This window comes from Equus quagga, chromosome 12 (genome assembly GCF_021613505.1).
Source record: "Equus quagga isolate Etosha38 chromosome 12, UCLA_HA_Equagga_1.0, whole genome shotgun sequence".
Classification (NCBI taxonomy): domain Eukaryota; kingdom Metazoa; phylum Chordata; class Mammalia; order Perissodactyla; family Equidae; genus Equus; species Equus quagga.
This window is the reverse complement of record NC_060278.1, coordinates 11,886,143-11,910,012: the sequence shown is the minus strand read 5'-3', so window position 1 is coordinate 11,910,012 and position 23,870 is coordinate 11,886,143. Positions and strand designations below refer to the sequence as shown.

At 44.1% G+C, this 23,870-nt stretch overlaps 1 protein-coding gene across 3 annotated transcripts; it reads left to right on the top strand.

The window, feature by feature from the left end:
- The first annotated feature begins 61 nt into the window (after positions 1 to 61).
- On the top strand, positions 62 to 22,493 carry MSRB2 (methionine sulfoxide reductase B2). Of its 3 annotated transcripts, XM_046677915.1 has the most exons (6): positions 62 to 188; positions 446 to 475; positions 9,469 to 9,569; positions 14,999 to 15,075; positions 20,641 to 20,788; positions 21,694 to 22,493. In XM_046677915.1, the coding sequence occupies exons 1-6, from the start codon at positions 71 to 73 to the stop codon at positions 21,796 to 21,798; spliced, it is 579 nt and encodes a 192-aa protein (XP_046533871.1). In that variant the 5' UTR covers positions 62 to 70; the 3' UTR covers positions 21,799 to 22,493. The 3 variants fall into 3 exon arrangements, with proteins under 3 accessions (XP_046533871.1, XP_046533873.1, XP_046533874.1); XM_046677917.1 differs by lacking the exon at positions 446 to 475; XM_046677918.1 differs by lacking the exon at positions 62 to 188 and having other exon boundaries at positions 198 to 475.
- The last annotated feature ends 1,377 nt before the right edge of the window (positions 22,494 to 23,870 follow it).

Below are 23,870 nucleotides of genomic sequence, written 5' to 3'. Positions count from 1 at the left end.
GGCGGGGCGCCGGCGGGGGGGGGGTGGGCGGGGCGCCGGCGGGGGGCGGGGGGCCGCGGCAGCTGGCGTCATGGCGCGCCTCGTGCGCACACTCTGGGGCCTGCCCTTCCGAGAGGCGCCCGGGCGAGCCTTGCGGGGCCGAGCGGGCTGCGGTGGCCTTGGCGCGAGGGCGGGACGCGGGGACGCAGGTAGGACGCGAGCCTCGCGGACCCTGCCCCCGCCTCCCAGCTTTCGGTTTCGCTTCGCTCGCCGCGGCTTGGGGACCTGAGTGCTGCTCTGGAGCTCGAGCTTGCCGTCTCGGACAGTGGGTCGTGCACTTGGAGGGGCGGAAGGGGGAGCCACCGACCCCTGTGAGAATTTGAGGAACGATATAGATCCTCTCCCCAAACGTGCCCACTTTTTTCTTTCTTTCTTTTTTTTTTTTTGCATAAAATGTCCGGCTCAGGAGCCCCGGGCGCTCATCGCGGGACTCCAGGTGAAGAACTGGGGTGGTTGGGGCGACACGCGACACCGCGCGCGCTCTCCTGTGGTGGCCCCGCACCTCTTACCTTGTCCCCTCTTCGAGCTCTGCGTGCTGCTCTCCGTGGCGGAGACGCAGGCAGTTCAGACTGGATTCCTGTGGCTTTGCTTCCTGCCCTGGTCTATTTCTATATGTGTTTGTGGGGCCCAGAGAAACGTGCGGGCTAGTAATTCGTTCCCCCTTTGAAGTGATAATCGTTTTTTGTTTGTCAGTGGCAGTGAGACCAGGGAAAAGTGTGTGTGTGTTTTGTGCAAAATGCCTTTCACACCTCTGTTGGCTTGGGGCGTCTTTACATTTCATCCATTCGTAGGAGTCGCGTGTGGAGAACTGCGTCAAGTGGCGGTGTATTCAGATATATTTCAGGGTAATGTAGTGCCCCCTCTGGGCTGGCTTCCTGGGCAACTGCCCAGCTGTCCCATCTCTGAATTCAATTCTGTTACGTGTCCACTGAAGACATTTAGAGATACCTAACTCTGCTGAAAATGTGCTCAGTCACTTGGAATTCTTTATCCCCTGACGTTTTCAAAGTGTCGTGTTAAATAAATAGAAGCGCCAGCTTTATGGAGTGGTGGCTGATCCAACGTGAGTACCAGTCATGGCCTTCAGAACCCCTTAGTGTCTCTAGTTAGCCAATCGGATGCTTGTTTCGTGCCTGCGGTGTGCCAAGCATTAGTTTCCTGAGGACAGGTGATGGAAACATCCCAGCTGTGGGCTGGGCTCTCCTCATTCCCATTTATAGGACCCTGGTTTCAGCGGAAACTGGTCCTTCAGGTTTGTACTTGGTGCTGTCGGAAACAGCCTGATGAATTGCCCTGGGATCCGAAGTTCTTCAGCAACTTTAAAGTTTGGCCAGACACCAATACCTAACAGGAGCTGTGTAACTTATCAGACACCCTCTCCCGGGAATTTATTCTAAGGAAATAATTCAAAAGAGCAAAGCTATATGTGCAAAGGTGTTTAAGAGCTTACTCTTAAGGATCAGAAATTGGCTGTAACCCAAATGTCCATCAGTTAAAGAATGCTTAAGTAAACCGTGAAAGTTCAATTCAGCAATTAGGCATCCATAACAAATGACAAACGGGAATAGTTCGCGGTTAAGGGCTTCAGTGTCAACAATGTCACTTACTGACTCGGTGCCTTTGTGCACTTCTTGAACTCGGTAAGCTCAAACCTGTTTTTTTCTTCTATAAAATAAGGATAATGATAACAGTAGGGTCGTTGTACAGAATAAATTTTAAAAATTTGGCACTTAGTAAACACACAATAAATGTTAGTTATAATTACCTAAATAAATGGAAAGGACAAAAACTGTAGCTACATTTAACCCACGTGGACTTGGGGAAGGTTGAGAGAGAGAGAAATGAGCAGATGTTGAAAGTGGCAGAGGACTGTTCTCCTGCACTGAGCTCTCTGATACGCAAGAGGCAAGGCCGCTGTGGTTTTGTCATCCAGATGGACAAAGAGCAAATTGAAAGAGGAAACTTCTCTTCAGAAGCAGATTGTTCAGAAACAATCTGTTTCGGGAAAACATTCTTTCTAGAGATGCTCTGCTAGGAGACCATCCTGAGCATAAGGTTAAAACAGTCCAACCACTGTGGTGGAGAGAAGACTAGTTGGCAGATGCGAGTGAGCTGGGAATTCTTTTTGTGCCAGTCCCTAATAGGTCCCCTTAGTTTCAACAAGTATTTATTGAATCGCGGCTGATTCATGTGTGACAGTTGGCAGTATAGTAACTGAAGCCAGAAAGATTAGCAAAACCAGAAGGAGATAACCAGTGAGCAAGATTTGGTTTCCTTAAAGATGGAAAGCGGAGACCCATCTCATGGAACATATTTGTTGTTATTGTTAGTGCTACTGAGTTGATTTCAACTCCTAGTGACCCTGTGTACAGTAGGGCAGACTCTGCCCCATCTTTCTGCGCCATCCTCTCACTTGCCAGCGCTCTATCAGACAAGCTCTGCTGCTATTCATAGGGTTTGCATGGCCAGTGTTTTCAGAAGTGGGTGGCCAGGTCCTTCTTCCTAGTCTGGAAGCTCTGGCGAACCCTGCCCACCATGGCAGACCCTGCTGGTATTTGAAATATTTCAGCCATCACAGCAACACGCAGCCGCCACATATGACAACCAACAGACGGGTGGTGTGGTTCCTTGACTGGGAAGTGAACCCGGCATGCAGAGGTGCCTGTGATGAATCTTAACCGCTAGACCACTACATGGAACGTGTAACCAACAAGAAAGAAAGCCTCTGCAAGTCACAGCACGCAGAAAGAACCTGGAGGAATCTGAGTTTATCAAAGTGTAGTTCAAGGTAGAGCTGTGTGGCTATCGAATACAGTAACGGCAACAGCCAAGCTTTTGGTAGTGACAATAACAAGAGAATGCAAAGGGAATCTGAAAGAGGTGCGGTCCCAAAAGCTGGCATGCAAAGTGTAGATGATATGCATTAAGGATGTAAAACACCTGCATACAGACACGCCAAAGGATGAGAAGACCAACGCTGAATCCTGCTCTCTAATCCCTGGTGGCCAAGAGACTTTACTCTTTCCTCAGTGGGCCTTGCTGTGTGCTGTATGTACATGCACCTTAACTGTTGTTTGGTACAATTGCACAGAATTTACTCAACGCAATTTTCATTCAAACTTCAGCTGTTTCCTAAAGTGCAGTGTATTAGTCTGCTAGGGCTGCCCTAATAAAATAAAATACCACGGAATGGGTGGCTTACACAACAGAAGTTTATTTCCTCACAGTTGTGGAGGCTGGAAGTCCAAGATCAAAATGTCGGCAGGGTTGGTTTCTCCTGAGGCCTCTCTCCTTGGCTTGAAGATGGCTGCCTCCTCACTGTGGCCTCATGTGGCCTTTTCTCTGCACGCATTCTTGATGTCTCTGTGTGTGTCCTCATCTCCTCTTCTTAGGAGGATACCAGTCAGATTGGATTAGGGCCCACCCTAATGGCCTCATTTTACTGTCATCACCTCCTTAAGGGCTCTATGTCTGAATACAGACATATGAATTAGGGCCCACCTGTATGACCTCGTTCAACGTTAATTACCTCTTTAAAGGGCCAGTCACCAAATACCTTTACATTCTGAGATGCTGAGGATTGGAACTTCAACAGATGAACGGGAGTAGGGGGGCAATTCATCTCATAAGCCCCAGGTTAAAGAAACCTCTTCAGGTGATGCAGACCTCATGTATCTTGACCTGAGAGCACCAAGCTGACCATTTGTCATTTTGCCATCAAGGCAGAGTCTGTCTCCTCTTGACTGAGTCTTCCAGGCTGGCAGGTCTGCAGCTAAATGTTGCATAATTGGTGCTTGAGCCACAACTGGTCTGAACATTGTTGCACGGGTGCAACATACACATTAATAGTAGTGTAAAAGGTAGCTATGGATAAGGATTAGAAGAGCCATGAAAAATGTACTTTCGTATTGTGTTTAGATGAAGGAGTAATTCTTTTCTTTAACAATTTAAAAGTTAGTTATTAATTTTAAACTAAAAATATATTAGAGCAGAGGGAGAAGGTGAGTCTGAAAAACAGATAGTCACTCTCTAATAGGTGTGGAAAATAGAGAGCTGTGGGAGAAGGAGGTGGGAACCCATCCAGGATTTACGCCATGGGGTCATAGTTGAAGCGTGGGAGTCCCACTGAATTTTAGCCCTTCTCGAATTTGCACTTTCTAGTGTCAACTGTTATATTGTATTGCACTTGCAAGACACAAAGGGCAATATTTTTAAGAGACAGTTGGCTATTTTCTGTAATCCCGTTCCACTTCCTCCCCAAAAGGTGATAGGAAGATAATGGGAGCTTTATAGACTATAAATCCCAACCTTAGTACCAAAAGTTGGTCCTCCTGTTAGCTATTCATAGAAATTATGCAAGATCTTTGTCAAAGCCAGGGACACACGTAGATTAATGTGGTGTGACAGATACTTGAAGAGTAAGGAGAGCTTTTGTCATGTGCTCTATTACTCCTTTCCTTGACTGATGGCAGTGATAGCCAGGGTTCAGGTTTCACAAATGCCCCTCAAGACCGGAGTTCAGATTCTTGAAGGAGGAACTGAGGACAGTTTGCTCTTACTAGCAAAGTCTGCTCTTGCTCTCCTTCCATTTTTTCACCATTTGGAATGGCCTTTGTGTAACCAGTCCCAGCTTAGGTCACTCTGACACATTAGTTCACCTTGGAACTGGCCATCTTTTGTCATCTCGTCCTTGGTTGAAGGCTTACAAGATGTGGTTATACGCATACCTCTATCGGTCTTCTGAACTGCCTAAAATGGAATGCTTCTGCTTCACTTGTGTTTAAACACATAGTTCACATCCGTTAAAGCCAGTTCTAATCTCACTTGCTCTTAAAACAAACAAGAAAAACATCTTTCACTGCTAACCAGCCTAAAATGATTTCAAAATGTTTCCACCATTCAATTGGCAGTTAAACTTGCATTGCTTTGTAAAACCTCTTATTGACACCTTGATTAATTATCCAAAGCTTATATAGTCAGTAAACATTTCACAATTTAATTGGTCTCCCATATTTGGTCTACTCAAGGTCAGGAAGAGCTCTACAGTTCTTCCTTTTCTCTCCCAAATCATCAATTTATCCTCTTCTCTGGATCATCCCCATCAGCATACTAGAGTACTGTGATTTTTCTCATCTTAAAAAAAACTGCTCTTGACCTCACTTCCCATTCCAGCCACCGCTAGAACTTAATCTGTAGGCAGTGTCTCCCATTCCTTCCTCCTATTCTCCTGTTGAATCTATTCCAATCATATTTACCCCCAATTCCTTTATCTAACCTGCTCTTTTTCAAGTCACCAGTGATCTCCACGTTTCTAAACTCAATGGTCAATTATCAGTCATCTCTTTCTTGGTCTTTCAACACAGTAGATTATGCCATTTTCCTTAAAGTACTTAGCTCCCAGGACACCACTCTTGCAGTTTCCTTCCTCCCTTTCTGTCTGGTCATCCTTATCTCAACCTGTACATTTCAGAGTACCTCAGAGTCCAGCCCTTGGGCCTGTTCTGTTGTGTCTACACTCACTGACTTGGGGATCTTCCAGTCTCATGGCTTTACATAACATCTGAGGAGTCCCAAATTCACATTCCCACCTTGGACTTCTCCCTGCACTCTAAACCCATATATCCAACTGGCTGCTTGACGTCTCCGTTTGAATACCTAATGGCATTTTCAAACTTAACACATCCAAAACCAAGCTTGCAAACTTATTCCTCCTGTAGTCTCCCCCATCTTCCAGTGCGGGACAAAACCCTTGGAGTAGTGACCCTTGACCCTTTTCTTTCTTTCATGCTCCACATCTGATCCATCTGCAAATCCTCTGGCTCTACCATCAGATTACATCTAGCATCGGACCACTTCTGAGCACCTCTACTGCTACCACTCTGACCCAGATCTTTTCCAGCTCTCAGCCAGATTATTAAAGCAGCCTCTATAAGGATGTCCCTGCTTCAGCCTTTGCCCTGCTTCAATTTATTTATTTTTTTTTTAGTATATCAGCCGGTAATCCTTTAAAAACATGTTAGGTCATGTCATGCCTCTGCTAACCTTCCAGTGACTTCCAAACTTACTCAGAATAAAAGCCAGCATCTTTACAATAGCCTTCAAGGCCCTGAATGATCTGACCCCATTGCCTTTCTGCTCTCCCTTCCACTAACCTTCCCCTGCTCACTCCACCCCAGGTACTCTGGCCTCCTTGCTGTTCACCAGACATGCCAGGCACACCCCACCTGTTTTCTTCTTGCCTGTAATGCTCTTCTAGATATTCTCAGGATGTGTTTGCTCATTTTCTTCAAGTCTTTGCTGCAATGTTGCCTTCTTAGTAAGGCCTTCCCTGACTACTCTGTTTGAAATTGTGTGTGTTTGTGTGTACATGCACACACAAATATATATACATGCACATCCTCACACTCTCTAATCTCTTTTGTGATTTTTGAGAAATCACCTAAAGTTCCATATTCTTTACTTATTTAGTTTATTTTACCTCTACTCCCTCAGGGCAGTGATTCTTGTCTGTTTTCTTTACACTTGTATCCCCAACATTTAGAATAGTTTTACACGTGGTAGGTGCTCTGTAAATATTTGTTGACTGACTGAATGAAGAAATGGATATTTATTCAATGCTAAGGCACTATAATATATACTAGGGGTACATCGAACAAAGACAGTTTTATTCAGACCTTTGGCTTCTAGTTGAATGAAACATCCAGACAAATTAAGCTGCAATCATTGTGATTAAATAGATTTATCATGGAAGTACTCGGGTCTGTAAGAACACAAGAAGAGCTTGCATCCCAGACTTTGGGGGTCAGGGGAGGTTTCTTGGAGAGTATCACATATAAAATGAGACCAGAGACTGGAGACTCTCAGTTTCCAGTCCAGCTTGTAAGGATCTTAGAAGTCTTCACTCTGTCCTAACAACAAGTAAAAAGCTGAACAAACCACATCGTGTTCTGAGGAACTGAGAGGACCGCAGTTCAGAAGGACTGGAGCATAATGTGGGGGAGGAGTTGAAGGTGGTAACCAGGGCCGAATGATGAAGGGCCTTGGCAGTCACATTAAGGAGTTTGGAATTTATCTTGAGAGTATTATGTTACATTGAACAGTTTGGGACAGTGAGAAAAAAGAAGTGGTCAGGATAGGTGGAGGGCGTACAAATTAAGAGACTTTTGTAATAATCTATGCTGGAGATATTGGTGGCCTGATCCAAGGAAGTGGCCGAGAGGAAGTGAGAGTGAGCAGATCCTAGACTAGTTTAGGCAATAGAACCAATCGGGCATGGTGCAAGGAAAAGAGAAGAGTCATGGATGATGGCCTGGCTTTCTGCATTGAAACATGGGGTGGATGAGCTAGAGGACATAAGAGGAGGAGCAGAGTTGCGCTGGAGTGAGGGAGGTTCTTCTGTGCATGTTATTTGAGACGGGACATCCAAGTGGAGATATCCGGGTATTGATTATATGTGGATCTGGAGCTCAGTGGATAGATCTCGGGTGGAGGGAAAAATAGATTTTGGAGTCTCCATCGTGTAGATGATACTTTAAGCTATTAAATGGATAAAATCACCCACAAGGCAGGTATGCAGTGATGATAGAAGAAAGCCTAGGGCAGCTAGACCCCTCTGAAGACATCAGTATTCAAGGGATGGCTAGAGGAAGGGTAGTTGAAGAAGGATGCGGAAAGGCAATAACTGGAGGGGCAAGAGGATTGGTGTCATGGAAGCCAAGGGAACAGAATATTCCCTGAAAGAGAGGCTGTCAGTGGGTCAATACTACCAAGAAGTCAGTGAGATAATGATGAAGTGTTCCTGGGCTTTACTAAGAAGTCCCCAGTGAGCTTTCCAAGAACAGATTCAGTGAGGTGGGGGTGACGTTGTGTCCTTCTCAGCGCGTCACACCCAGAGGCACATGATGTCAGCTTGTCCACTATTGGTGATGCTGACTTTGTTTACTTGGTTAAGCTGGTGGCTTTTAGATTTTTCACTGTAAGGGTACATTTTCTTCTTTGTAATTAATCATCTTTGGAGTCATATTTTGAAAATATGTGACTAATCTGTTCTTCAACAGTGTTTAACCTGGGGCTTTTAGAATCCCATGATGATTCTTGCTTGAAACAGTTATTTTAGTAGATGCCAAAATAGTGATTTAAAGGATTTTATCATTCCTTCTCCATTTCTTACTTGGCATTCCACATGATAACTCTGAAAGCCGCTGAGCAGTAATAATTGTGGCATAAATACATTTTGCTTTGCTCCCTAAGAGGTAAGTGCCTGAAAAAGTGTGTGTAACTGGGATATATTTCCATAGGAAAATTTCAGAGATATATTTCCATAGTAAAAAAGAAATGCCTGTAGCTTTATAAAAAGTATTTAAGAAAGGGCAACTTTTAACATATTTAAAAGATAAAAACCCTTTAATAAAATATAAACAGCCACAAGCAATCAACAGTATACAATCCTGAAAATATCATGTTGTGCATTATCATAAACTGTTGATGAAGATAGAAGTCTTTTCTTGCTGAAGGATTATTTGGGACTTTTTTTTGTGACCAAAAATGAATTTCAAATATGATGATCTGACATATTTGCTATATGGGCGGTAACATCACAGGTGTTTAATTTCCTCTCCAGTGCCGTGGTCAAGTTATTAATCCTTTGGGCCTCTGTTTTCTCATTGGTCAGTTGAAGAATTGGGCAGATTGTATGATCCTTCCAAATTCTTAATGTTGGATGATTATAATACTTATTATGTACACTGGGCTTCCTAATCCCCTTTGGCTAAAGAGAGTATTGTCCTGGTGACTTTGTTTATGTGTACTGGAATACAAGTGGTAAGATGGAAGCCAGAGGAGTAGAAGAAAGGAAAACAAAATGTGGACAAAACCATGAAGCGTAAGAAGAGATTGTGGTGGGTCTCAGTTCCTCTCTCAGGAGTATATGCTGTAGGAGTCTCTTCCACACAAGAAGGTTTTTTTAATAAAGACCTCCCCTGACTAACAAAATCAGAGCTATCTTTATAAAAGTTGAATCTCCACGAACTCAATGTTCTCTCTCCACTCACTCAGCTACTCCCAGCTGTATCCTGACAGGAAATGCCCCTTTGAACGTAGTCATGGAAGGAGGATCCATTTCTCCCCTTACGTACCTGAGGAGAATTGATTCTGCATTATTTCATTTTTTGGCTGCGTCTTTAGCTTCTGTGCCCCAGCAGGACTAGAAAACTGGTTCTCTACTTATTATTCATTTCTTATTAAACCCATGAGTCAATTAAGGCATTTTGTTTTGGAACTTTCTGGTCCCTGTGAAGCAGGAAGGAGTGGGAGAGAGGGGAGGCACTGGCTTATTCTGCTGGTGATGGTGCACTTTGGGAGAAAGGCTAAGGAAGAAAAGGTCATTGTGCTTTTGTTTTAATAAAAAAAAATGTCTATCTAATGATACAGGGTCTCCTACAAAGCCGGAGCTGTCTCTCGCCAAGAGTGAGTGGCAAAAGAAGTTGACTCCGGAGCAATTCTATGTCACAAGAGAAAAAGGCACTGAACCGGTAGGCTACACTGATTTACAATCTTCTGATTAGACATATTGGAGGTGAGGGGGGAGGATTAGAATAGACCTAGCTACAAGACCCAACTCATCATCGTCTGCTCTGCAAATCTGGTCCCCTCCATTGTTCTCCTTCTCACAGCACCGGTATCCATCCAGTGGTAGAAACCACAAACCTTCCTCTGGACACCTTACCCATCTATTCTGCCTCTTCATAACCTTCCTGTCACTCCACTTCTCTCCGCTGCTCCTACTGCTGTGCTGGTCCAGGGTGCCCGCATCTCTCGCTTGTCAGACTGCATGCAGGGGCCTTCACCTGTTCTACTCACAGCCATCCTTCTTTGTTTTCATTGAGGTCATGTTGGCTTAGAACATTGTGTAAATTTCAGGGGTACGGTGTTCTGGATCAGTTTCTGTAATAGACTGACTCATGTTCGCCACCGCCAGTCTGGTTTTTATCCATCACCATATGTATGGACTCACATCCATTCTGGTTCCTCTCCTCGCCATTCTCCGCACAGCCACCAAAGAGATGTTCTGAAAACACAGATCTGACCACAGCACTCCCCTGCTCAGAATCCTTCAGTACCTTCCCACTGCTTTCGACGTAAAGAGAAAGTTTAAAAGTGGCTGATAAGGCCCTAACGGCTCCAGCCCGGACCTACCAGCCCCGTCCTCAAATCTGGCCCTTTTTTCTCTTGATCTCTGCGCTTTGGCCACACTGTCCTTTCAGCCCTCAAACACCCTGGGCTGCCTTCCCTCTTAGGGCTCTTGAACTCAATGTTCCCTCTCCTCTTCCATCACCTCCCAGCCCCACTTCGTTCAAACCCCTGTTTCAGCTCTCAGCCCGGGTCTCACTCCCATAGGGAAGCCTTTCTCAGCCCCAAGCTGGGTTTGGTTCCACCAGTTCTTTTCTGTCACAGCGTTTGCCATTGTGGTACATGCCTAGCACATAGCGTGATGCCCGGCTATTGTAGGCACTCAGAAAATAAATGCTTGTGAATGTCGAAGGACTGCAGGCTCAGGGGTGGGAACATTCTTTAAGCTGCATTCATCAATCTCAGCTTTCCTTCATTTCCTGAGAGAACAGTCCTCAGTGGTTCCTCGTTATAATACCATTTTACAGCACTCCGTTTCTTGACAAGTGGTCCGTCTTAGACACGAATATAGCTATTGAACTTGGTTATTAGATGCTTTCATCTGTGAAGCAGACCCCACAGAGTGCACCACAGCACAGTCATTTTGCAAAGTTCTAGAGCATTTATATCTGTACGTAGCAGTCCCTGCAAGGTGCAGGTAACTGTCCACATGCATGTGGCCTTATAATCATGGTCTTACGCTCAGCTTCTCCAATGCTAAAGTCATTAGACAGGCCAGCAGATCCCAATAGATTCTCATGAGATATTGGTATTTCTGAAAACTTCCTGTGGGTGGGATTTTAATAAAGCCTTCATTAAGAAAGAGAATTCATTAGCCGTTATTGCAGATAGCCCCACGTGATGCTTTGTGTACAGTTGTGTGTATTCCCGGAATATTCTAAGCCAGCCCTATTCTCAGGAACAGAGCCAGGCAGGGTTTGGTATAGCTACAGAGCCTGGAGACGAGCTGCCAGATGTTCAGGAGAATAAATCTGTGGGATTCTCAAACAGATGGTGCAATATACCCTGTGCATTTGGCCATTTTACAAAATGAGCATCATCCATTATTTTAACTAATGTTATAAATCCCTTTCAGTTGATCCATTTCCATATTTAACTTTTTAGAATACTGCAGAACAGTAAGCCTTAGTTAGCTTCCTGAGGCTAAGGAAAGAGGTAAAACATGTAAGCTTTCTATTTGGTGACTCAAAATTCAGTTAGACGTGTTTTTCTTGGGCAGCAGTAACACACCAACACCCTGCTAGGTATGAGGAAGGAGCTTACAGCCTGACTGAGCAATAACTAAAAGTCAGATGGCAATAGAAGGTAGGTTTTACGCAAGTCATCCTCTGTCTGCCCTCCAGATCCGCTCTCCACGTGTTCTACTCTCCTCTCAGCTCTGGGAGGAGTATCCAGCTCCCTTGCCCTTTGGCTCCTGATTGCGTTTGGCCAGTGGGAGATGCCAGCAAGATCAGAGGGCAGGACAAAGAAATGAGGATCCAGGGTCCTCTCTGGGGCTGTGTTCCTCTAGTGCAGGTCGCGGCTCCTGCAGGCAGCCCTCCCCTGGAGCTGCAGCCTCACAGGCTCTGGTAACTGCCCCCTCCCTTTGTCCCCCAGGCCTTGTAGCGGTTGTGTGTTCTTATGGTCACTGGCCCAGGGGTGCTTCACCCTCCTTTGTTGGTTTCCATTATCCCTGTCCCGACCTTTGTAAGTAGTTCTGTGTGAATTATCTGCAAATAATCTCTTTTGAGTCTATCATCTGTTCCCAACAAGTATGTTGTATTGACAAGATCAAAGAAGGGAGATCTCCCATTGGTCCCGACAGACTGTCTTAATCAGCTGAGGCTGCTGGAGCAGAATACTGTAGACTGAGGGGCTTGAACAACAAGCATTTATTTCTCATAGTTCTGGAGGCTGGCAGTCCAAGGCCAAGGTGCCTTCCAGTTCAATGACAGGCGAGAGGTTTCTTCGGGTTTTCAGATGGCCGCCTTCTTGCTATATCCTCACATGGTGGAGAAAGATCATCTCTGTCATGGCTCTTCTTATAATGGCACTGATCCCATTCATGAGGGCTCCATCTTTATGACCTGATCCCCTCCCAGAAGCCTCGCCTCCACTTACCATCACCCTGCGGATTCTGCTTCAACAAACCTTCAGCCCATCAAACAGACCTTGAAAACCCAGGGGGCATCTTGAGGGTCATTCTGTCTCTGACCCTGTCCCCCTCCCTGTACAGTCAGTCATTTCAGTTCTCTCTTCTAAATAATTCTTGAGTACTTCCTCTTCTTTTTATTTCCACTGCTCCTGCCACAGCTAAATCCAGGCCTGTGTTGGTGGCTGTTTGATGGTTCTTTGCCTCTACTGTCAGCTTGCCCCTGCTCCAGTCCATTCTTCACCTGGATGTCATGTGCACACCCAGTTGCACACAAAGTTTCCAGTGCTTCCCATTGTCAGTAGGGTAGAGGGTAAACTCTTAGCATGGTCTAATCAAAGCGCCCTGTGGTCCCGCCCTCCCTGCCTTTCCAGCAGCATCTTTCTCCTTTCTCCACCTTTCCTTGTTGTGTCACGTGGGCAGTGCCCAAGCTGCTCTGCCTGTCTGAAGTACTCTCCCATGGCTGCTTCTGATTATCTCTTACTCAGCCTTCAAAGCTCCGTGTAGTGTTTTGGCATTTTCCTATAATAAACATTAATCAGCTGTGTAATTAAAAATAATAGTAATAAAAGGTGGAAAAAAAACACAAAAGACAAACAACCCCTGATCTCAGCCATTATCTGGTGCAGAAAGCCTTCATGGAAACTTCCCTGGTAGTAAAGGGCCTAGTGCTAGCCACAGCCCCTGCTGACCGCCCCATCAGAGCTGCCACCTGTCAGCCCACGTGTCTCTTCCCAACCAGGGAGCAAATTCTTGGAGTGCAGGAACTGTGGCGCTGGGTTTTTTTTTCCCGCCTCTGCAACCTTATCACCCAGCCCAGCACTGGGTACGTACTAGATTTCCAAGTTCTAGAATGAACAGTTGAGATAGAAGCTGAATTTGGCCCCAAATAAGTGACAGGACTTGTATAAAATTGAGGAGGACGGAGGGAGACGTCGGGAAGTCAGTCAGGGAGGCGGACCATAGGTGTCGTTTCATAAAATATGTCAGCTAACGATTCCGTTTCATTTGAAATTTTTTTTTATTACTGTAATTCCAATTCCTTGTCACCTCCTCTGCTCAGCTGTCCCCTGCAAGGACATAATTATATTTTGACTCTTCTCAGGCTGTCTGGATCCTATGAGTAGGCTTTTCTGGATCCGCTTCAGGACTGGTAGCCCTTTGGCGTGTGTGTCTCGTCAGCCCAGGTGGGAGGGATGGGAACCTTCCTCTTCGTTACAGATGCCAATGCATGCCAGCGTTGGGAGCAAGCGTTCAGGGTGATGGACCACAGAAAGACCAGCTTACCACTGTTCAGATTTTTGCAACTAAGTTTAGGGTCTTTAAAGAGGGAACACATCCAAGTGTGCCCAGATGGTAGGCTCAGTAGGTTAATTTGAAATTGTCCATTATGCACTCACTGAAAATGTGCTGTTAATACGACCACAGGGAATTCAAATGTCTGACCTGTGAATTTTTTCAGTTGGGAAATCTAGAGAGGACGGAGGGGTCCAGCTTATTTCCTGAGTCAGCTCTGTGACTCGGTGAGCCATTCTGTGCTTTGGCTTCCTTTCCATCCCGTAAAATGGGATAGTGCTTTTTCCAGACACTGGTCATGGATCTTCATAGTTGGCTTGCACAAGAGTTTCTTTTTCTTTAATTTTCTTTTTTTTTTAGATTGGCACCTGAGCTAACGTTTGTTGCCAATCTTTCTTTTTTTCTTCTTATTCTCCCCAGCGTGCCCCGGTATATAGTTGTATATTCTAGTTGTGAGTGCCTCTGGTTGTGCCATGCGGGACACTGCCTCAGCATGGCTTGATGAGTGGTGCCATGTCCGTGCCCAGGATCCGAACGGACAAAACCCTGGGCTGCCGAAGCAGAGCATGTGAACTTAACCACTCGGCCATGGGACCGGTCCCTTGTTTAGTTTGCTTTAACAGAGGAGATAGCAAAAGGACAAAAATGGTCCTTTTTTTTTTCACCAATGAGATCCAGTTTGTAAAGTAACACTTAAGAAACGATTGACTTGGCTCACTCATTGCCTTAAGTCTCCTTGCGTTCCTCTTAGGAGACCTTTGAAACCCCGTGAACTCCTGAAGCCACAATGAATGTGGTCATTTTGTCTACGTAGTAACTTTGGCACTGGGAGAGTCTAGCTCATCATTTAACATGTATTGAGTATGCAGTGTCCTGAACACCACGTGAAGCGCATTATGGGCACAGCTCTGATCTCACTGAGCCGTGCTTTTTATGTATTTATATTCTCTGTTTAACTGGAGATTTCAAAGTGTTTTAGACAGTGGACTAGATTCCTATTGTACTAACGCGTTTGAAATGGAGACCGAGATCTCACCCCATCCAGAGGACTGTTCTCTCGCCTTTTCACGGACTTTTATGTTCTTGGATGAAAGGTGCTATATAAATACAAAGCATTATTAGTGTCATAATATGAATATTTGACACAATAAAGGCCGGGTTGTAAATAAGCTCGCAGGCTGTTTATTGGACCCACTGTAAGTTTCTCTCCGGTGATATTCAGGCTTTGTCAAATGAGTACAAAAATTCCTTTATCTGGGGACTTAATCTTGGATTTCAGTGTGCTGTATCATCCCTGCTGGTGTAATGAGAAACCTGAACATGACGTGTCTAATTGACTTTCAGCCCTTCAGTGGGATCTACCTGAATAACGAGGAGTCAGGAATGTATCACTGTGTGTGCTGTGACAGCCCACTCTTCAGGTAAGATACAGCATCAGGAGGTACTGGGGGAGGACAAACCTCTAAATTCAGACAGCTCTGTCTCAGTTGAGGCCTTGGATAGATATACAGCATGTTGTTTTTAATTCCCCTTTTCATTTGGTGTGATTGCTATGAGGAGAGCTGTTCCTTTAAGATTCTGGCCTGTCCTGATTATTTCTAGCATGTAGAGCAGTTAACAAGACTTTGTAACCTATAGACTTCCTTTCTATATCCCCAATAAATAGCAAAAACATAAAACTTGGTGGGCACCTTAAGATAAAGCTATTAGAATTTGTTCCTGGGAAAGTATTTAAAGAAATCTAAACCATAATAGTATTTGCCTGGCCATGTCATTAAAACTATATCTCTCCCAGGGAAAAAATGGGTTTATAATTTAATTTAGGAAATGTAGAATTTTATGAGGATAGATTCCCCACAATGCTTGACAGTAGTGAATACCATGCCCTCTTCTATGGAGCTAAAAGTAAATTTAATTGTCCCCTGATTTCAAAGCCTCTTTTAAGTCAATCAGGATCGGAATCTCTCCACAAAGGCTTTTTTGTTCAGACATGCAGGAAACAGTCTAAAAAAAGTAGATTCGATGCAGAAGAAAGGAAAATATCTTTGAAGTTCTGAAAAACAGGACTTCAAAGATGTTTTCCTTTCTTTTGCATCAACCCTCAATTAGTTTAGAATAAAATATAAATCAGGCCAGCTCCGTGAAGCTTCCATTAGGCCGGCTGCCGTGCGTCCTGTGTGCAGCCTGCGCTGCCGGCTGCTCTGTGGCCTGAATTTGGAAATCCAGACCCTGCCTGCAAGGATAGGCACCATAAGGATGGATCTTCCTTCATGCTCAGGGAAGGGCAGGCATTTGCCCGGATCCATCCACTCTGGCAGTGGCTGGTGAGGAGGTTTCTAAGATGGCAGGCAGCCCGGGATGGCCTGGGGGTAGCTGGGAGAGGTAGGTTAATTTTGACACGGTAAAGTGCCGGGTGCATATTTCTGACACATTACTTATTCCTTGGCCTTTGGTTCCGTTAAAGAGGAGAAGTAGGACCTTGAAAGGGCCAACCTGCTTTTAGCCAATGAACTGAGTTGTAAAAGTGAAAAGGGCTACTGTGTTACTACGTGGTAGTTGGACAGACGTTCTGCTTCTGTCTTTGGACTAGGAAGACAAAAGATGAGAGGTCATCCTTGCAAGAGCAGCCTCCTGCATTTTAGTCTTTGTTTGGTGACTTCCCTGGTACTCCAGTTTCTGCAGCTGTAAAGATGAGAGCTTATTCCTACCCAATACCCAACATCCCCTCGGCACACAGGCTCTCTCATGGAATCACAGAATGTTGGAGCAAGGAGAGACCTGAGAGACCAGAGCAGAAAGCCCTGTCCAGTAGAACTTTCTATGATGATGGAAATGTTCTATATCTGCTCCATCCAGTATGGTAGCCACTGATCACATGTGGCTGTTGATCACTCAAAATGTGGCTAGTGTGCCTGAAAAACTGTATTTTTAATTTTATCTAATCTTAATGAATTTAAACCTAAAACGCCACCTGTGTCCACTGGCTACTGTATTAGCACAATGCTAGTCCAAATTCAGGATGTTGAGTGACCAACGCAGGTCACGGGGCTGGGAAACAGCCAAGACTCACAGGGAAACCAGCCCATTCTCCAAAAGCCCTTCTACCACGTGGCTAACCATATTTCTTTCTTTTTAATCATTTCATTTTAGTTGAAGTTTCCATTTTCTTTTCTTAAGGACTTTTGAGTTTGTTCCATTTTTGCCACTGCTGCTGCTGTAGCTGAGACTCAGAAAAATATCTTCATAAGAATCTTTTATGTTCCCAAATATACTCTTCTTATAGATGCCTGTGTTTATAGGAGAGACAGTGTAGTAGGGTGGTTAAGGCTGCCTAGAGGTACATCCTGGCTCCATTGCTATGTGACCTTGGGCAGGTTTTCTTAGCCTCTCTGTGCCTCGATTTCCTCATCTGTAAAATGAGCATGATAATAGTACCAAATTCATAAGGTTGTTGGGGGGATTAACTGAGCTCTCAGTCAATACATGGAAAAGCCCCAGAGCAATGCCTGCCACACGCCAAGCACTCAGTGCCTGTTAGCCGTGAGATATGCTTAGAGACGGATCCTTCTTAGGCCTATGTGCATGAATGTATCTCTGATAATGAGGAATTCTTGAGAATATGTTCTAATTAACGAGAATCTATAAATGAAGACTATATTCCTGAGCGTGCTCCCCATTCAACAGGATACTCTTAGGAATATATTCTCGTTTTGCCTCTCATTTTCTGTCTCTCTCTGTCCCCAGTCTCCAGCCTTAATAATAGGAGCAGGGGTAGAGAAAACATAAACATTCCTTCAAATGCTTGTATAGAGTCAAAATGAGGTGAAAAGTCTGTCGACCAAAACTGAATAGTTAAAGAGTCAAGTGGGTGTGGGACCACCGCCTCTTGGCAGCTGGGCTCGTTGCTGCCTCCAGACTTCGCTTCACACCAAACCAATATGGTGGGTGTTCTGGGAGAGCAGTCAACTCTTCAACCAGAGGCCTTTAATCCAGGGTCTCCGGGTCAAGAACACTCAGGATGTTATCACTCCCCTGGGGACTCTAGACTGTGGCTGCATCAGCCTTGGAATTATGTGACTTTGTCCCCTCCCCTGCTTCCTCTCTTCCCTTTCCTTCTCTCCCCCCACCCCGCCCCCCGCGCAGGCTCATTCTGGAAGTGTTTATTAAAATCTACTGTGGGATCACATATTTCATGGTCATAAATCTTCTTAGAATTAAAGGAACCCAAGAGCCTGATGTTAGTTCCCTTTTTATATAACTTCCTGGTGTCCTCCATGTTATGAGTAACTGAGTATCACTGTGTACAAACTTTGTGTGCTCCCATTCCTTCCACTGAATGGAAATTCTTCTAAGATGCTAGCATTGCCAGTTATCACTGGGTGCCTCTGCTGTTGGTTTGGAGGCTGTGGAATTTCCAGAAATGAAGAAAAAACAAAGCAAATAAACACATAATAGAACTAAACAAAAGACACACCTCTAAGAGTACATGAGAAGAGATGATCCAGAATGGTTTTTAGGTTTTCAAGGGTGGGCCTTATAATCTGCTAATCATTTAAATGTGTATATTGGAATTCTAATTGACCTTACTATTTAGGTTCCCAGTCTTAAATTATATATGATGGGCCTCTCATATTACTTGGTAAAATCTTCAGATTCTGTTAATTGCATCAGTGAAGGTTTATTATTTCCCATGAAATGTTTTAAAATGACTTTTTATTAGTCTTAGATTCAGTCATTAAAAATAATTTATCATATTCATAATTCTCCATCAAATTCTTTTAATGATCACTAGTTTATATATAATGTTGAGGTTGGAAAGGCTATGATGAAAAGATGCTTAAGATGTTTTTCCCTAGGCCAGAGTGGCTCAGGTGAAGACTTTTGAACTCTTGGAAAAGGATTTCAAAGAACCCGACCTAAATGTGCAGATGCTTCTAACTGGACCCACAGCTGCACAAATTTCTTAGATATCTGTTATTCATAATAATAATGATATTAAGAAATAATAGCTACTGACTTAATATGCCATGTTTCCAGCTCTTGGCTAAAGACGCTGTATACAGAAAATCTCTGAGTTAACCCTCTCGCAACCCTGTGAGGTAATAATGCCCTTACTGCTCTATGGACTGGGGCACTGAGGCTTTAAGAGATTCAAGAACTTGCCAAGGTCACAGCAATGTCACAGGCATGGCCTGGATTCACACCCAAGTCTTCTAGAAGTCAAAGCTCTTGCTCCTCGAAGTTATACCTGTGCTTCTCAGAGTGTGATCTGAGGCCCCCCAGAGTTCCTGGGACCCTTTTAGGGCATCTACAGGGTCCTCCCTTTTCTAACTGCACATGCATGAGGCCACATCCTCTTCCTACGCTTCAATCAAAACAACGCCGCAGTAGTTTGAATGCAGAAGCACATAGGAAGATTCAGCTGTCTATTTTTTTAAGCTAGACATTAAAGAGATTTGCAAAATCGTAAAACAGTGCAACTCTTCTCACTAAGTACTGTTTTCATTTTGGAAAATGTAATTATCTTGTAAAAATATTATTTATATTACCATGTAATAAGTTTATTGTTTTTAAAAATAATGCATGCTTTTAAAATTCTCAGTGATAATTTCTGATTTGTTAAATGTGGATATACATAACCCATGTAAACAAAAGTTCTCAGAGATGCTCAGTAATTGTTCAGTGTAAAGGGATGAGGCCAGAATGTGGGAGAATCGTGTGTTACCCTAGACTGTCTCTGCCGGGGTGTGACTGAGCTTCCTTCTGTGTTCATAGTCTAGGAATGTGATGATTTGCCACTTTTCTTCCTCCTTGCTCAATTTTTTTTGCAGAATTTACAATTCATTTCTTCTCTCTTTTCCTTAGATAGAGAGCCATCTCCCTGCCATTTATTTATTTATTTTCTTTTTGGTGAGGAAGGGTGGCCCTGAGCTAGCATCTGTGCCAGTCTTCCTCCATTCTGCATGTGGGATGCCACCACAGCATGGCTGAATGAGCAGTGTGTAGGTCCACACCCAGGATCCAAACCCGCGAACCCCGGCTGTCAAAGCAGAGTGTGTGAACTTAACCACTACGCCACTGGTGTGGTGCCCCCATTTAAATTTTTTAAATCTATTTTCCTAATGCCATTTAAGGGAGCTCACCTTTCAGAGCACCCAGAGTGGGTCTTTGGTGAGTAGCTTTGCTTGTTGCCCTCCTCCTCTTGCCAGGTCCCCTGGCCGCCCCAGCCTTCAGCACCGTTGGTGAGCGATGGGGCTGCCAGGTGGTCAGGCTTCACTGCAGTGATTGATGGCCTCAGGGTGCCCAGGCTTACTTATTCATAATGACAATCACAGCAAACATTCATGAGCACTCTGCTCCAGAGCACCTCCTTAAATCCTCAGACCATCTCCATACTTAGATACGATTATCCCCATGTTACAGGGGAGGAAACCGAGGCCTGGAGTGGGTAAGTAGCTTGCCCCATTTCCACAGCTGAAAGTGGCAGAGGCGGCTTTTGAATCCCCGCAGGAGCCAGCCTTCTGTGTTTAGACAACCCGAAGTTCCCATTATTGAAAATCGGTGTTTCATCAGTTCTCACACCTCTCAGACGCCGAGCTCATGAAGCCCTCCTTCGGCCGCTGTTATCTCGTTTTGATTTCCCCTTTTCTACGGTTAGAACACTTGCATTTGGTCTGTGTTTCCTAATGAGCAACACAGTTCACAAAGCTCCTAGTGTCTTTAGCTCCTTGTCGGACATTGAGAGAAGACCTTGGCATCAGAAGAATGAGAAATCTTTTCACTGTGATGGAACGATGTCTTTAATTGTGAAGGTGCAGTGGGCAGAATTCCTGGGGGCCTGATTCTTTGCAGACCTGGCCTTGGGGTCTGGCAGAGGAGAGAGGGACTCAGGTCCTGCTCGGTAGAAAAATGAGCTGCGGCATGAAGTGCTCTTTGTGTGTTCATGACAGTCTTAGCAGCTGTAATGTTGAGAATGTCTTCCACAGTTCTGAGAAAAAGTACTCCTCTGGCACTGGCTGGCCTTCGTTTTCAGAGGCTCACGGGACATCTGGCTCTGATGAAAGTAAGACTGGGATCCTGAGACGTGTGGACCACTCATCAGGATCCGTTCGCACGGAGGTTGTCTGCAAGCAGGTGAATTTCTTCGTTTTGTCTGTTTTGTTTCCTCCAGTGCTGCCCCGAGTGCCACAAAGAGCTGTCTTGTCCTTGGCGTATCTGGTGGTATTCCGTGGGAGTACTTTGTCACAAACACATCGGGTTTCTCCTCATGCTGCTTCTTATCCCTCTCGCTCATCCTTCTGGGCACTGCAGAGAAGAGGAAGAGCCTTCCTGAGCCGCGCCTGAAGCGGCCAGCCCTGAGTCCTGCCTTCCAGAGATGGGAGCAGAGTGAGCCTCTGAAAGAAAGGGTTGGCCCTTCACATCCTTTCAAACAGGGGCCGGCAGCAGGGAGGCCCAGCATGGTTGGCATCTCTCCGCCTTCCTCCCCACTCTGCAGCATGTCACTGACAGTCAGAGTGACACTGCAGATGACATAGCTCATTATTCCTCCTGTGAGTCTGGTAGGAGACAGTGGCTTAGATCCAGACAGCAGATTCATTTTGATATCCTTGGGTTCTCAAATTTTCTGGTTTTGTAAACCACCAGAGGCGAGCAGATAAACATAGCATAGTCTTGTCTTCAGTAAAAAACAATTGTGATACACTGGCTACATTATTGAGTACTCACCCAGGAACTGTATTAGCACTTCACGTGCATTATATCAATTAATCATCCCAACAGCTCTATTAAATAGGTATAATTATTATCCCCATACTATAGATGAGTCAGTCGAGGCCTAAGTTAAATAACTTGCTCCCATTCTCACTGATAAAGTAGATAGCTATTGACTACCGCTGTGCTCTGCGTCTTTCATTTCTTAATCAAACTCTGGTGTGGTAGATTTTTCCCCACACAGATGTCGAACGCCAGAGTGGGGTGTCTGGTTTTATGTAAAGAGCCTTGGCTCAGTGGAGAACTGACGGATGCTTCTCTCCTTGCAGTGTGAGGCTCATCTTGGCCATGTGTTTCCTGACGGACCTGGGCCTACTGGTCAGAGGTTTTGCATCAACAGTGTGGCACTGAAGTTCAAACCAAGTTCAAACTGAAGTTCAAACCTGACTGCCTCCAAGAGCCCCCTTCCCTTGCCACTCCCTCGTTTCTACCCTCAATTTTCATAATTCGTGTGAATGATTTGTTTTATTTACTACCAAGCTAGGCTAAGTTGGCTGCTGGCACCAAGCAAGTCACTACTTCTCTCCTTTATTTACCTGGAATCAACTCAATCCTGACTCCACCTTTGACTGTGGAATGTCACAGAATGACAGAGGGGCAGCCATTTCCATCAAATTGACTTCTGTGGGCTTTGCCTGGGACCGAAGGCATGACTCTCTGGGGACATTAGGAGGCTGTTGGACTGTAAGCCAGAAAATTCTTACAAAGCTGCTCTGAACTGTCCAGGGCAGTTAAGTCCTCCGTGGACTAACACAGTGAGGGATCGAGTGAAAAGAGGAAGAAAAATGCGGGATTAGAGTCATCCACTGTCCAGCACTAGAGGGGCACTGAGGATAGGATTGCGGAAGAGCTGTGCTCTGGGAGACACATATGGTGATCGATGGGATGCATGATCTGTTTTCAAAATTTTAGAATGTCTTTAGAATTTTAGAATGGAACATTCTAGTTCCAACCTTTCCACCTGCAAATGAGTTCCAATGGGAGTGTGTTGGATTTCCGTAATAATGAATAAAAGTGGCCACAAAGAAACTTTAAAATGTTCAAATAAAATATTTTTTTGTTTCAGTAACACTGGTTTATAACATTATATAAATTTCAGGTGTACATCATTATATTTCGATTTCTGTGTAGATACATCATGTTCACCACCCAGAGACCAATTACAGTCCACCCCCACACACATCTGCCTAATCACCCCTTTCGCCTTCCTGCCAAAATAGTTTTGTCTAAGTCTATGAATTTGTTCTTTTTTTCAAATGACTTTAAATCAGATACCAAGAAATTATTAGATGACAAGGTAGTAGGCATTTGGTTATAACAACACTAATAGCAACTTAAGTGTTTTACAAATTGAGTCTTGGATAATTTGTTATTGACAGAGTTTAAATCATTCTCTTTGAGACTTTACAGACAGAAAGGAAGCTTAATCCATTTTTCTCTTTACTACCTTGTTATGTATTATTTAACTCTTCTTTTAGTGGTTACACTGGAAATCGCAGCATGTATCCTTAACTTGTTAGTCATATAAAAATTATTACTTTTCTCTACTTTTCCAAGAATGCTAACCTTAGAACACCTTAATTCCATTAACACCCTCCCATATCTTATGTTACTATTGTCGTGTATTTAATTTTACACACATTTTAAGCCCCACAAATCATTATTTATGTACATGTTGGTATTCATGTATATTTACCTATATATTTATCCTTTCTGTTGCTCTTTATTTCTTCTTGAAATCCCGTGTTTCCCTGTGGGATTATTTTCCTTCTGCCTGAAGAACTCCTTTTACTTTTTCTTTTAGTTCATGATTCCTAGTGACAAATTTTTCCAGGTTTTGTTGGTGAGAAAATGTATTTATTTTCCTTTCATTTTTTTAAAGTTTTATTGAGTAAAATTGATCTATAAAAAAATTGCATATATGTCACGTATAAATTTTAGTAAGTTTAGCCTCCTTTCATTTTTGACGAATTCTTGTCCCTGGGTATAGAATTCTAATTTGGAGAAGTTTTATTTTAGCATATTAAAGTTTTGTTCCTTTGCCTTATGGCTTCCATTTCTGGTTTCTTCTGAGAAAAATCAGCTGTCAGTGCTATTGTTCCTTTGAAGGTAAATTGTTCTCCCCCACACACTCCCTGGGCCTTTTTTTATGATGTTCTTTTTTATCTGATTTTCAGCAGTTTGTGATGTGCCCTGGTGTGGTTGTCTCGGTATTTATTGGACTTGGGGTTCACAGAGCTCTTTAAATCTTAGGTTGATACTTTCATCAATTTTGGAAAATTCTGTTATTACTTCTTCTCTATTCTTTTTCCTTATCCTCTCTCTCCTGTCTGTCTGGATCCTGAATTACACAAATTTTAGACCATTTATTGTGTCCTACATATCTCTAAGGCTCTTTTCTGTGTTTTCCCATCGTTTTTCTTTCTGTGCTTCAGTTTGCACATTT